Raw genomic sequence first — 15,601 nt, forward strand, 5'->3', positions numbered from 1 at the left:
CTTTAGCCAACTTGCTCACAGGTACCTGTCATAGTTCTGCAAAGGTCTTAAAGGATCAGTGTGTAGGAGTTAGTGGCATCTAGCAGTGTGGTTGCAGATTGCAACCAACTGAGTACCCCTCCGCTCACTCTTCCCTTTCCAAGCATGTAAAAGAACCTAAAGTAGCCGTCAGGTGCATTCATGCCACCAAATACAGCATGTTACTTAAATGTAAAATCACGAAAGGCTCTCTCTAGAGCAAATGTTTGGTTTGTCCTTTCTGTGCTACTGTAGAAACATAGCGGAGCAACATGGCGGACTCCGTGAAGAGGACCCGCTCCCTATGTAGATATGAAGAGCTCACTCTAAGCTAACGAAAACACGATTCTTAGTTTCATGTGACTATACACTTAAAAAAACATAATGATTATATTCCATTTCTGCCAATAGATCCCCCTAAATCTTACACACTGGTCCTTTAAAGGTTTTAAAAGTACTTTTGTCAAATATCCCATATTTTACAATAATCATTGAATAATATTGTATTCATACAGTCAAAGGTGATTCCCCATGTTAGCAGATTTTTTTTTGCTGTTTTTGGATTTATAGGATCTAATGATACTATGAAAAAATCTTAATTATGAGAAAATACACTACAGTGTAAGGCATAATGCCCTATGGTCTATGGCAGGTTTAAAGGTGTAAATTGAGACTCATTTCAGAAACATGAAGAAACCTGGTTTTTCACTAGATATTATGTTATTTTTATTATAACATGACACATTAACCTCAACAGATTTCTTCTCAACGACTTACAGTACGTTGTTTACATCACATATGGATATTGTAATAGTAAGGAATCAGTGAGATTCTAAATAAAAACAATAAAACTCACACTTGTGTGGCTATAATAACAGATTGATTGAAATGAGATTAACATAACACAGTTTAACACTTCAAATAATACAGAAACATAAAGCATCCTTCATTAGCTATGTTTGACATGTTCTTTAACACGATTCAATTTCACATGTAGAGACCGTCGTGGCAAACAAAAAACATTTACATTGGTTACATTGCAACTTATACTTGAATATCATTCTTTGTTACAAACAGGTACATGCTTATTAATAGAAGCCTAATATCTAGCCTAAATCTCCAGACTTTAATCCTTGCATGATATCATTACAGTATCACAACAATCACTCTTAGGTTTTACTTCATTATGCATATACAGTGGAAACCTCTTAAAGTGGCCACATCTGTCAAACTGATCAATATAAGAATATGATTATTCAAACTGTTTTTTTTCTTTATTTCTCATTCAGATTACCATCTAATTGACATTTGTATCTTTATTACATTATGAAATGGAGAGCTTCGCTATTTACTGAATTTTATTGACTGTTTCAAAATACAGTTCAGCTGTTTCAAACGCGGCTCCAACCACAGATGCTTACGTGCACATTTGTTTTCTGTCTCCATCTATGGCAGCCATGACTGTGTTCCCGTTGTTTGAGTAGACTACACAAGGTAGCCTGAGGAACATTAAGTTTCGTTGGCTCGTTTTTAGCGGTTTGTCATTTAAGCTTCGTTGAGACTATGTTTTTCATTGAGAGAAAATTGCTTTCTTTTTCCTGTCATGTCTTTAATGTGCACAAAGCACCAGCCTCAAGTAGACAGCCTAAAGCTGACGGGTTACCGCGAGGCAAAGCATCATGGGAGTAAAGTCTATATAAGCGGTTGATCGCTGTAACCATGATCACTATAAGCTGTTTACACTGTGCTTCATTATGTTTCAGCAGCTGCAAGCACATGAACATCTTAACACAATTCATAAACAAGACATGCACCATGCAAAAATACAATTCTTGTTCGACACGATTTTCAGATTAGATTTTTAGAAATAATACAGGTTAACAAAGAAATATGTCTTCCATTAGTTATTAGTTCAAAACTTGATCATTTCTGACAACATTTGTCTCTCACCCTCTCACAACTCTTTCCATGTTCATTGAAATTCAGAACTTCTAATTCGACATTGTGATTTAATAAGAAATGCAACAATTTAATCAGTCCTCTTTTTCTCTCTGCTTTACCTTCATGGAAATAATTTTCATTTACAGAAATCCTCATTAAACAATGCACTTGAAATGATTATTAATGCATTAAAGATTTTATGACTGACTAAATTCTCCAGGTCGATATTTTTCTTGTGCACTCTTGTTTGAAGTGTTGAATTTTTGTGTGCCTGTCTAATCGCGTGTAGTTTGTAATGATTCATTGACTGTCCACATGGATCACTCAGACAAATTCACCTGTCCATGATAAAATTAACAAAAGTCTGTGAATGTTGCTTTACAGGAATCTGATGAATGAATAACCACGTGAAAACAACTATCAGCCATTAGCTGGGTTGTGGTTGTGTTGGCTCACTCACAGATTGTACATTTCATCCAGACTTTGAATAGCTTCTTCCTTAGTGTGTTTTTTCCACTCGCTGGGAATTTCTCCTTCGCCCTGGAATTTTAACTTATAGTGGTCTTCCAGTTGCTTCTCAAATCGACACACAAACCATGTCCAATATTTCAGCTTAGACTCATCAGGGGTAATTCTCCAGTTAGCATAAAGTGGGCCAGCAGTTCGGTACTGTTTGAAGGGAAAGAACTCTTCGGACTCATGACCAAGGTAAAAAACTCGATCACTTGCAACATTTGTTGTGCAGAAATCAACACACAGATCTTTTGTGTTTTTCCAGTACATACCATTGGCTGCAGAAGATCGATGAAAAGGTACGCTGTGGTCATCAGGACTGTGATTTTCTAGTGTGTTGGTACAAACAGCTGCACAGAATGGACAAGTTACCCAGCAGCTGTTACACAGCTGATCAATGAGGATTTGATCAGGCTTCATCCTGAATTCCTCCATTTTATTCCATGAGAGTTTGCTCACTTCCATCATGACGGATTCAAGACCTTTCTCTATCTCTTCTTTAAGAAAGTCAAATCTGTTTATGTCACTGAAGTTTTGACAACAGATGGTGTCGAATGTTAGCGTATCGTTTAGCAAACTGGAAAATTCCTCCATCCACATGTCTGGGTCTCCTCCCTGGATTCCGACTTTCTCTGTTGCATCAAACAAAGCTTGACTCACAAGATTTTTGATGTCGTCAACATTTTTCTGGAGTATGTTCCGTGCTTTATCTGTGCTGTCTGTGAAGATGTATTTCTGTACTTCCTCTCTTATAAATTCCTCCGCTTGGCTCCTTGGGTGTCGGATGTACGTGATAAAACCATCAAAGTCCTCTTTTTCTGCGAGCGACTTCAACACGTGTTTCTCCAAGTTCAGCCTGTTCCCACTGAATGCTGGGAAACTGCACCTCATCTCTCCAGCGAGATCAATGGCAGTCTTGTTACAGACGGCCTCAACAGTGGAACTCTTCAGGTTCTCACAGATCAGTTCTCCAAGCACAACAGCAGACGAGTTTCCTTTGCAGAAGCTTCTGAAAATGTTGTAATATTGCATTTTCTTGCTTTCTACATAAGCAAGTGCATCGTTGTTCTCTTTGAATTTCTTGTGGGACTCTGAAAGCCATCTTCCTGCTCTGTGAAACACATACAGTATGAGATCAACTGTAAACTCCTTCTTCAGAGCATATTTCCCCTTTGATTCAAATTCAGTCACCTTTTCTTTCACATGGTTGGCCACTTCCTGCAAGAAAGTTGATTTGTAGCCTCTTGTAGCTACAGGTTTGCTCTTGATTGCATCAAGGGACTGTTTTTCAACACCTTCAATGAAGGATCTGATCAGTTGCTGTTCTTCATACTGAAAATACCCCTTAAAGGTATATTTTGCTTTTGTCCAGGTTTCTGAACAACGGTCAAGAATACCTTTTTCTGTGTTACTCAGATCTTGGTGCTTGGTGAGAGATACATAATGAACGTAATCTCCAACCTCTGATATTTTTTTGAATCTGCCACTGCTTTCACATTCAGCTATGAGAGACCATTCAAACCCAATCTCCTGAAGGATAATTGACTGATCTTGTTCATAGTTGATGTCCTCAATAGGTTTTATACCTGCAGTTAGTTCACAAACCAAGCTACTCCAAACAGAGTTGAAGTGCTTTTTAAGTTCCTCTTCATCTTTTGCCTTGTCCTTTAACTGATGAGCGAGCTCTTTGCTCTTTTGTAGCAGCTTGTTCTCAAACTCTGCCTTCTTATCATCTAGCTTTTTACAAGCGTTCTTCTGCTGGATGACTTCATCCAGTCTTCTTTTAACTGCTCTCACTTGCTCATCCTGAAACTCCTTGATTTTGCTTTCGAATCGTCCTCGCCACTGAACCAACATTTCTTTGTCTCTGTCATCATCAAAGTATGTTGTCATTGCTTTTGTGATTTCTCCATAGGTTTTCCTGATTTCTTTATGAAGATAATTGAACTCGACCTTGTCAAGTTTTCCATTTTCAATTTGGGTATGAAGCCCATTCTCAATGGTCAACATGTTGCTCCTCAGATCCCAGGTCCAGTTCGCGTATTGGATCTCAAGTTTTCTGTATACTGCAATTTCAAGTGTGTTTTTGAAACTGAAAACAAACTGTTCGTTCATCAGGGCTTTCCACAGGTCCTGGATTTTGCTTTTGAACTGTGAGAGAGTAATCCCAGCAGACTGTGAAGCTTTAGAGAGGATGATGGTCTTCAGCTCTTGGACGCTCTCACTATAACCTGGATTTGGAGGAGCCATAGGTGGACTTCCCTCCCATAGCTGGGCAAAGTATTTCACATCTTTCTGCACATCAAATGCAATGACGTCACTGAAGCACTCAGCATCACAAACCTCCTCTTTGGCTGCTAGTGAGGCCATCTTGTCCAGTTTTTCTTGCAGCCGTCTCTTTCCGTCCATGTTTTTCTCTGCAGCTGCAATATCTGTAACATTCTGATGAACGAACACACAACTTGGAGAAAGTTTGATTTTCTTCATCCTCATGAAAGCCTGAACAACAATCTGCAGAACATCTTGCATCTCAGCTGGATTCTCTCCAAAGATGTTGATCAGTGTCATGTTTCCCAGACCAACAACAAATGTTGCCAGTTCATTGTCGTGCTGAAGAGTAGCGTTACCTTCCAACTCAAGAGCACGCAGTCCTTCCGTGTCCACCACTAGGATGTAGTCAAACTGAAAGTCTTTCTTGATCTCCTCTGACACTTTGACCAGCTGCATGAAGGCCCCCTTGGTGCACCTGCCAGCACTCACTGCAAACTGTAACCCAAACATGGCATTCAGCATTGTTGATTTTCCACTGCTCTGTACGCCCAAAACTGACAAAACAAAAACTCTCTTGTCGCCCAGTTTCTTGATGACTTCATCTAAAAGACTAGAGATCCATGTTAAAGGTACGTGACCTGCATCACCATCCATCAGCTCCATTGGGTGTCCTGATATCATCAACTCTGCAGCCAGCTCTGGGTATTTAGACCAGTCAGTCTGTACCCTCTTTGTTTGTTTCTGCAGAGATGCATGGGCTTCATAGATCTGTCCCATTTCTCTAAAGATGTGCTCCAAGCCAAAAGTTGCTGACTGTAGTTTTGTTGATATTTCATCAAGCTCAATTTGCTTTCTTTTTAACAGATCAGATTTGTCATGCTTCTTCTTCAAAGCCAAGACTTCAGTCCACTTTTCATCATAGTTTTGGAGAATTGAAGAGAGATCGTCTGTGGAGAGGGCATCTATTAAGACCTGAGTCCATTTCAGGAAATAGACTTTGTCTGTTGATGGCAAAGATGAGAGGCTTTCAATGAACAACTTCATCGGTTTACTGCAGGAAGCAGTGTGTTGTTTTTGTCGTATTTGGTTTAATTTCTGTTGCTTTTCACATTTCTCCTTCTCAATGTGTCCTTTCAGGTGATACAGTTCTTTGTTTATTTTGCACCACTCATGCCACAGTTGGCCTTGACAAGGCAGAAATGTATCTTTGATCTTTGAAACATCCATCCTCTGAAGCAAGTTCACTACTTTCATAGCAGCAGATTTTCCTTTTTGACAGGCTTCATCATCTTCATCTACTCTGATTCCAGAGACCTCAGCCATGGTTTCAAGCTGGAAGGATGCATGTGGTCCAGACAAACCTTTTCCAATGATTTTTCTCAGTTCTTCAGAAACATCCGAATGGCTTCTGTCCTTCAGACCCACTTTGTATTTTCCCTCTTTGATCGGAACAGCACCACAATCATTATCAGCAATGAGAATAATGAGAGGCTTTGGGGACTTGAGAAGGGCTGAGATAACTGCAGTACTTTGTTTACCTCTTTCCAGAGTTGGTACAAGAACAACATTGACTGAAGATCTGTCAGTCAGTATGTCACGCTGTTTCTCAATCGACAGAGCATCACCATGAAGATTACAGAAGGCAATGCAGTCATTGAAGGCATCATTGGGTTTTCCAGCAGGGCAGTACCAGGCAATCTCTGCCACACCATCCATCAGATGTCGAGACTTGGTGCTACCTGGGCAGTTTCTGTGGAAGAAGGTGTTGTGACGGTCGTTGATCAAAGAGTTCATCAGCTGAGATTTAGACAGAGATAGTGAACCCAGGCGGAGAAATGACACCATGGGTGTCTCAGCTTTGCAGATGGGCATACTCTTCATGGTGACAATGTTTGAATTGTCTTTGATTTCAGTTATCTTCCATGTTTTTCTTATTTGTCTGAATGTCCACAGAGGACAGCCAATATCCATTGTGACTGGGTCAGGAACAAGAAAAGGTAAGGCGTACTGACATTGTGATAGCTTTGTAATCATGTTCTGCTTAAAGAAGCTGTCTGAGCAGTGAAATACTGCCATTTGAACATCCATTGGATGCACATGAGTATTGAGTTTTGATTGGTCAAACTCTACACTGGCGTTAAAAAGAGCATCCAAGTCATCGTCATCTGTGTCAAAGGTGTCAAACACTGGAACAGGATTTGAATGGCTCACCTCAGGACTGTCTTGTTTTACAGGAATATATCTGGCTCTGTAGTCTAACATCATCAACCTCTGAAGAAAAGTAAGAGCGAGATCTTTCTCAGATGTGTCATGATCCTGTTTCACAGGTGGACCTACTTTAAGAAAATCTGCTGGTGACAACTTCTTTTGACGTTTGTCTTGAAGGTGAAGTCTGCCAAGCAGTGTTTCAGCTTCTCTTTGATATTGTTTCTTCTTGTTGATCTCTTCAGAAATCTCCACTGACTGCTGTAAATAAGTAAATAAACATGTACTGTATGTAGAAAATTATAATGTCACACAATGAGATATAAAGTAAATAGTCTTTAAGATCTTGTGAATTTGGAGTTTCTTACCTTATCCATGTTCCCACTCGTATCCATATCTAAGGTACCTGAAGGACAGCAATGAACCAGAGGGACTGATCAACCAATATGTTTTTCTAATGTTCATTGCAAGTCATTTCTGAATGTTGAAAGCTATAATTAGCTCTATTTTTGACAGTTTGGGGTTATCTTACATTAAAATATTCCTTAAAATGTTACCTTTCTTCTTGGTTGCAGATGATACAGACTTGATTTCAGACTTTCCCCCTGTGCTGTCATCAGTCTTCTGTGAGTCCTGCTAAGAAAACATGAGATTTTATATAACCTTTACAGTAGTTCACCTGGTTAGAGCATTTGAGATAAAGAATGTTTTCAGTAATAATTGAAAACAGCAACAAGATAAATATACCATCACTCAGTAACACACAGTGGTGCACCAATTCAATAAAGGAATACAAAAAATATAAAAGCAAGGTAAAACAATATGCTCATTTCCAAATTTCAAATAAATATGGGTAGTTTTAGAAAACGCATGCTGTTCTATAACCATGAGCCCTATTGAGCTTACCTTGATTTCAGCTGCATCCACCTCCATATCTTCTACTGCAGCATAATGAAAGAAAAAAGCAGATTGCACAAGATCAAGGTTTAGAAATAACACTATTAGTTAACCATCTTACTTTCATTGTATTTGCAATGTGTCTGTGTTAAATTCCATTTATTTCTGCAAATGATTTTACATAATATCTGTCATAATAACATAATATTTTACATAATATCACCCTCTTCAGTTCAGAGAAAGACATTGAAGTTTTACTGCAAAAAGAAAATATTAAAATAATCTAGAAATTTTGTTTGTTTAGTTTTTCTTGTCTTTTTGCACGTTGGGTTGTATGACTTTACAAAGACATTTTTGGTCAGTTATGTGATGTGATTGATTTTTATGTGTTTTTGGTTGTACTGTGATATTAGAGACTTGACAGTTGCAGGATGACGCCTATAAATTGTACAGGGTCCTCATAACCTAATGAATTAATCTGACATGATTGGTAATATAAAGACACCCCAAACCATTTAGGTAAAGTTAAAAAAGGTTACTTGGTTTTCATAATAGATTATGTCTCATTCAATCTTTCACATCCTGTAAGCAAACCTTGGAACCACCCTGTTCAGCAACATTGATCACTAAATAGGTATTTAAAAAAGTGTTGTTTCCCCAGAAATGAATGATTGATTTTTATTTATTCAACTGGAGAATCAAGATTTGTGCATTAAAACCTATTAACCTAAAGCTATTGTTTTTTATGTTTCAGAACAATTATTACTACTATACTCTCATGCTCAAATATCTGCTTGCTTTAAAAGATTCAAAATCAAAGCTTTGATGTATTTCTAATTTAAGTTCTGTCTGCATTATCTTTATGAAGCAGTATAGGTGCATATGGAGGACAGAACCTGCCAAAATCAAAAGTAAATAAATGAGTCGATAAATAAATAAATATGCCAGTAAATGTAGCAAAAATATAAAAAATAAATGTAGACATTCATTAATTGATAAAATGTGACATGAATTGATATTTCTTTTTTAATTTAACTTTGTACTAATTCCCCTATATACTCTTGTATTTAATTTTCCTGATTATTTATTTATTTTATCAACTTTTAAATCTATTTATTTTTGTATTTATTCTTTTATTTTAGATGTATTTATTAATTATTAAATTGTATGTATTCATTTATGTATATTTGTATTTACTTATTTATTTAGTTCTGCATGATTTTCCCTTTGCATTTTCCCCCATATTTATTCATCCAAACTTATATATTTCTGTATTCTTTTCTTTATACATTTCATATGCATTTCTGCTTCATTATGCAAATGAGGTGGCTGTCATTCAACATGTGTCATGGGGTCAGAGTGCATAGATCAATTATATGATAGTTATCGTTTGCACACGGATAGCAGTCGGAGCAGCAGCAGGAATGAAGACTGGAGTTGGAGCAGACAGCGTTAGTTAGTTAGCTAGCATATAGAGTTCTACAGGAATGAGTACTAAAACCTGGAAATGGTTCCCTCGTCTGGAAGTCAATGGTTTTTTTTAATGGGTTTTTAGTAAGATGCCTGAAATACGTTTTTTTTACATTTTTTTTACATTTTTTTTTGTGTGTCTTAGAAAAGGCGGACGCTAACAGCAGTGGCTAAATGAGACTACAAAACATCATCACGCCAACTCGTCCAGATTTACAGCCTCGTTGTGTAAACTCGCGCTCATGCGAACATGCTGTAGTTCCTTTATAGCCTAACGTTAGCTTTTTACTCCTGGCGATTGCATTCACACTTCAAAAATCATAAAAGTGGTGTTCATTTGTGAAGATTATTTTACGGAACAAAACGTGTAAGTATTTTAAATGTGTGTTTGCTGCAGAGCTTATTTTCAGCAATAATCCAAAACCCAATGGAAAAATCCCATTGGCTTTTTGTCAAGGGAACCCAAGGCGATGCTATTATCCTGGTTGGCCAACAAAAATACGTCATCACTGCAGCACTCTATAGTCAATTTATGCTCTGACATCTCGATCAACCAATAGGTGAAAAGTTGACCCCATGACCCACGTTGAATGACAGTCTTCTAATTTGCATAATAAAAAAGAAATGCATGAAGAAATGTAGAAAGAAAAGAATACATAAATAAATAAGTCAGGGGAAATAAATGGGATGGAAATGCAAAGGGAAAATAATCCACAGATAAATAAATAAATACAATTTAATAATTAGTAAATACATTGAAATGTAAAGTTAAGATAAAAATAAATAAAAAATGAATACATTTAAAAGTTAAAAATAAATAAATAAATAAAAGGGAAAATTTAGAGTAGAGTAGTAGAGTAGATTTATTTTTTATTATTATTTAAATATCCGGTCATTTATTAAATCTAGATTTTGTCAGGTTCTTCCATAGGTGTAATCTGTGAATGCACATTCAGGATTAAAACCTCACTTGTTTGATTTTGCTGAAACACTGAGGTATTGATCCTCTCTTCTTTGGGGGATCTGTGGTCCAGGTGCTCTTTCTTCCCTCTATTTTCAGCACACATCACCCCACTGTAGCCGTGGTGACCATTTTCAGAGACCATGACGTCTATTTTTTCCAGCAGAGCTATTATCTCTCTTTCATCCATCATACTTTTTGTACATGTGTGATATCTTTTTTCAACAAAACTGCTGTTGGCGTTCAGGTCGGTCAATGCACCTTCACATTTTTCATCTGACTCATGAGTCACAACTGTCATTACATAAGCAAGTGATCCTTTCCCAAAAGCTTTATCTAACCACTGCACTCCTGAACTGTAATGGCTGCTATGTAGACCATGCGGTACCAGTAAGAGAAAGGCATGGATTTCCTGATTCAATGGGAATTTGTCAATATTTTGTAGACCAAGCATGTTAATGACAGAGATGTGCCGACCACACAAATCATACAGTTTGGTTGAAAACTGCTCCACATTTGTTTGCTCGTCATGGTCTATTAAGATGTTTTTTGATCCAATCTCAATAGAATTTGCGTCACCAATTAACACAAGTGTGAGTTCAGGTATCACTGAAATAAAATAAACAGAGAACAACATCACTATGTAACACTGCAGTAATCAATGAAGCAGCATTGTTAAAGTTATACGGAGTTCACACAAACTCAATGACAAAATAAAAGTATATAATTAATTCTCACATTCACATGATGAGTTTGATATGTTTTAATACTTCCTCAGTGTTTGAAACTCAACTGAAACATAATCTATAAAATCAATGTTACTGTACATCAATTCTTGTTTCAAATATTACCTGTCTCATTGGCTGCAGATGGTACAGACTTGGTTACAGACAGTCCTCCTCCTGCTGCTGTGTTGTCATCGTTGTCTTCATCCATTTTATCTGCTCTTCATCTTTACAGAGTCGTGCTGTAGGCCTATGACGAAACAAATGAGACAAATACAACATACACTATTACTGCAAAGGCACATTACCATTCACGCTCATTGAGCTAATTATTTGAGAGGATAAATAAAAGCACTAAATCTTGCACATAAAACATTTTGTGGAACATCCTGATGATTTTGCTGCTGGTGGAATGTTGCAGATATTGCAATTTTTCCTGCATTAATTTCTTTATATTTAGTCATAAATATAATTTCAATTTTAGTAGTATCTTTACCAAGTAACATTGAAACACCCCATTCCACCATAAATTGAATTATCTTTACTTCGGTAAAAACACAAAATTCAGGTGCCAGGTGACAATTCAAAATATAATGTAATATAATGCAGTCAGGCTCTCAGGCATTCTGTATTACTTTAAAATATTTATTCTCCTGTACAGAAGATCAACTTGAGTCAACACACACATAGGTATGATTTACACTTCCATCCTCTTTTATGTCTTCTTTGGGGGAAGTAACCTCTTTAAATGTAGCCTACATGTGGCACCTATTCACATCAATGATAAATTAATTTTAATTAATTAATTTTAATTAATTTATAAACCCCTGGACTTTAACAGTTCATATATGTGTTTAAGCAATATTTCTGCTCATGTTCAAAAACGTTCTGCACATTCAAATTATATCCCACATATCTGTGTTCTTTGCGATTTCAATAAAGTCAGAATATTTTAAGAAAAATGTTGTAAAAATGAGGATAAAGTCATGCAATTCGAGAAAAAAAGTCTTAATTTTGGAAATAAAGTTAATTTAACTAAAGCTCAGTCATGATGACTGAAAGGCAGAATCTAATAGAGCAAAGGTGTGTGTATAAGGGAGGGGGAAGCAGAGACATTGACACTGAGCTGCAGGTCAGAGGAAAGACGTCACACTGCAGTGAACTTTGTACAAGTCAATGTAACTGTAACACCCTATGGAAATGATAAAACGTGCACGTATGACTTATATAGCAACCTTGTAATATTATGGCTTAATTGTGTGTGTGTCTGTGTGTGTGTGTATACATACATACACACGTAGACATACATATATTATATATATAATATATAAATTATATATATATAATGTATATTTATATTATATATATATATACAGACATACACACACAATTATGTCATAATATTATATATATACAATGTATATAATGTACACAAACACGCACAATTAAGTGATCTTATATCTCAGGTAAAAAATTTATTAAGGTTTCACAAATCTGAAACTGTGTATTAAAGAATATTTAGCCTCTCTGGGATAATCTCGTCCAGATTTGACAAGTCTAAGTGTAGTGGTTTTTGAGCTGGACCTGGTCCAATGTGGTCTAGATGTAAAAAAACAAACCAAAAAAAAGCATTGAAATCTCCTTTTTTTTATTTCCACAAATAGAATCAAGTTTTCACGAATTTGAAAGTGGGTTTCAGACAGCGTTTTATGCTTCACCTTAAATGTCTAACACGCTTTCACAACAGTAACAGGTGCAACAAAACGGATGAGGTTTGTTTTAGGGTTTTAGGTGTCTCTGTGTGTGTGTGCGTGTGTGTGTGTGTGTGTGTGCAAGAACTCTTAAATAAAAGTCTTCCACACAAGTCAGAGCAGCAAACACCTATCGAGAAATATCACTATATCAAACTGAAGTTGTTATAAAAACTCTACATGCTCAGATTTTAAGTATGGACACAAAACAGAACATAGTTTAAACTCACCTTTTGTTCCATGTCTCTTGAGCTCTGCCTGGTCTGTGTGGATGAGGCTGCTTTGTCCTCACTCTATATATAGAGACCTGATTCTGGGTCTGCCTCTCACAAACCCCTCCCTCCTGCTCTTAACAGATCTGATGTGGTGTGATAGGGTTACGGAGCTGAGAAACTCTGTATGCACATGACTTGTAAATCAGTGATGAGAAACGTGAAAGTGAAAGTAAGACTGCCTCAACTCATGATTTACCCGAAACCACGTGACTTCAGGGAAAGTGGTGTATAGGTTCATGGTGGAAATGTTAAAGCTCAAACAACTGTCAACACTGAACACAACTAAATGTAGTAGCCTCTCTAACAATGTATGTTTATTCACAGCTCTATGGAGCTGAGAAACTCTGCATGCACATTACATGTAAATCAGCAGTGGTGTCAATGCCATTTACTCAAGTAGTTTACTTAAGTACAAGTTTGAAGTACTTGTACTTTACTTGAGTATTTCCATTTTATGTTACTTTATACTTTTACTCCACTACATCTCAGAAGCAAATATTTTACTTTTTACTCTACTACACTTATTTGACAGTATTAATTACATTTTATTAAATACTATGAAGATTCAGATTCTCAATACAAATAATAAACCAGCTAATACATTTTGATGTATTATTGAGTAATTATTAAGTATATAAAGTAGCTCCACATTTACCAGCTGCAACATTAAACTATCAATAAATACAATCCAATAATATAACATATATTATTCTGCATGATGAGGACTTTTACTTTCGGTACTTTAAGTATATTTTGATGCTAATACTTTTGTACTTTTACTTAAGTAACATTTAGAATGCAGGACTTTTACTTGTAACTGAGTATTTTTATGCTGTGGTAAAGATCGGAGTACTTCTTCCACCACTGTCAATCAGTGATGACAAGAGTAAAAGTGAAAGTAAGACAGCTACATCAGTATAATTCGTTTTGTGATTATTGATTTAGCTGCCTTACTTTGTGTGAAAGTGAAAGCAAGAGAGCTCTATTTCCCCTAAACCTTGTGACTTGGAGGAAAACAACAATGACCATTAGAGGTCACTCTACTCAAACACTGCCAAGCACATACTGCTGTCAACGCTGAACACTTGCTATTTGCAGAGCAAGAGCTACAACAACAGTTCACGTTTGTTTTTTTAGAAAGGCATAAAGTATTTACCAAAGTTAGTCCAGAAAAGGACAGAGACATTGATTCAGTCTCAAGTTTTATGTTTTAATTTAAACTGCTCCTGATGATAGTTTTTTCAAAAACAAAACAACAACAAATAATGACTGTAATAAATAAAAACAAATAAATATAAATAAATATAAATAAATATAAAAAAACAGAAATGGTTGTATAATAACTTTGTGTACACAAAGAAATGGTAGTTAAAGTTGTATTCAATAAAGACTCATAATAACAAGGTTAAGATGGGCTCAGACTACAGGAGTTTCAAGCTTCTCCTGTAGTCTGAATAATGATTCTTACATCCCACAGGAGATGTAAGACAAGGGGAGTAAAGAAGGATGGTTTAGTCAGTTTGAGGAGCACTGGACAGCTGGAGGTAATACAATCTGCCTCTGCTTTTGAGAGGGAAAGTGTAGGAGACGAGACACCAAAAATAGCCAGCAGGGGGCATGAATGAAGTGTTCTACCGAGACAGGAGAATTTGCTGCATGACCAGAACATGTGAGCATGACTGGCTGGCTGCGGTTGATTTTCAGTGGTTGCATGCAGAGCTCACCTCAAAAAAGAGTTTTGACAGTTTTTGATTTGTCCAGTGACTACAGTGCAGTGTTTTATATTGCATAAAACATTGTTGGATGCAAATAGAATAAGTGTGGACTCTTTCTAAAATATGGTATACAGACTTGCATTCATTTAGCTCCTTTCTAGTCTTCCGACCACTCAAAGTGCTTTACACTACATGTCAGCATTCACCCATTCACACACACATTCATACACTGATGCCAGAGGCTGCCATGCAAGGTGCCAACCTGCCCATCAGGATCTAATCTGAATAAAGTAGAATGCTAAAGACTATCTGAAATGTTTCCCAGTCAGCTTTAAAAGACATAAGACTGAAATGTAGCTTCTGTATAGGCTTATTACATATGATAGAAATTATGCCTTTAAAAGATGAAGTGTGCTCTAAAATACAATCGCAGAGGATACAGCAGGGACCTGAAGGAGCATTTTGTGCACAAATTCTCAAATTTGTAAGTAGCGAAAGAAATAGTTTTTAGATCATTTAAATTTTTCACAGAGATCGCAAAATAAAAAAAATTTCATCGGAATGGAGATCAGCAAATGACTTAAAGGCCATGTTGTGCCAGTCAACAAAGGTGTTGTCCAGCAGAGAGGGTTTAAATCAGGGATTTGAATGAATTGGAGATTTTAAGGAGAAAAGAGTCCAGCCAAAGTGATGTCTAACCTGTAACCAGATTTTGATACATGAAAGGGACTCAAGTGTGTACCAAGATAGTGTATCTGCTCCTGGGTCCTCGTAGAGCCGGTGCAGAATTGGTCTTCTGTTAGCAGCCAGTAATACACCAAAAGGTTTGGAGCTGACATCCCTCCTGCCTTTTTTTTTA

The 15,601-nt window shown here is 36.7% G+C and overlaps 1 protein-coding gene across 1 annotated transcript; it reads right to left on the bottom strand.

The window, feature by feature from the left end:
- Positions 1–719: 719 nt before the first annotated feature.
- LOC141780278 (interferon-induced very large GTPase 1-like) lies at positions 720–13,031 on the bottom strand. Its single transcript, XM_074655438.1, has 6 exons — positions 12,983–13,031; positions 11,128–11,251; positions 7,855–7,889; positions 7,506–7,584; positions 7,317–7,354; positions 720–7,209 (listed from the first exon to the last, which is right to left on the bottom strand). The coding sequence occupies exons 2-6, from the start codon at positions 11,210–11,212 to the stop codon at positions 2,416–2,418; spliced, it is 5,031 nt and encodes a 1,676-aa protein (XP_074511539.1). The 5' UTR covers positions 11,213–11,251; positions 12,983–13,031; the 3' UTR covers positions 720–2,415.
- Between the last annotated feature and the right edge of the window lie 2,570 nt (positions 13,032–15,601).

This window comes from Sebastes fasciatus, chromosome 13 (assembly GCF_043250625.1).
Source record: "Sebastes fasciatus isolate fSebFas1 chromosome 13, fSebFas1.pri, whole genome shotgun sequence".
NCBI classification, from domain to species: domain Eukaryota; kingdom Metazoa; phylum Chordata; class Actinopteri; order Perciformes; family Sebastidae; genus Sebastes; species Sebastes fasciatus.

Coding starts and splice junctions, on each gene's coding strand:
- LOC141780278 (XM_074655438.1), bottom strand. CDS start 11,212: ATGGATGAAGACAACGATGACAACACAGCAGCAGGAGGAGGACTGTCT. Junction 7,355..7,505: donor ATCTGCAACCAAGAAGAAAG/GTAACATTTTAA, acceptor GCTGTCCTTCAG/GTACCTTAGATATGGATACG. Junction 7,210..7,316: donor CGAGTGGGAACATGGATAAG/GTAAGAAACTCC, acceptor ACTTATTTACAG/CAGTCAGTGGAGATTTCTGA.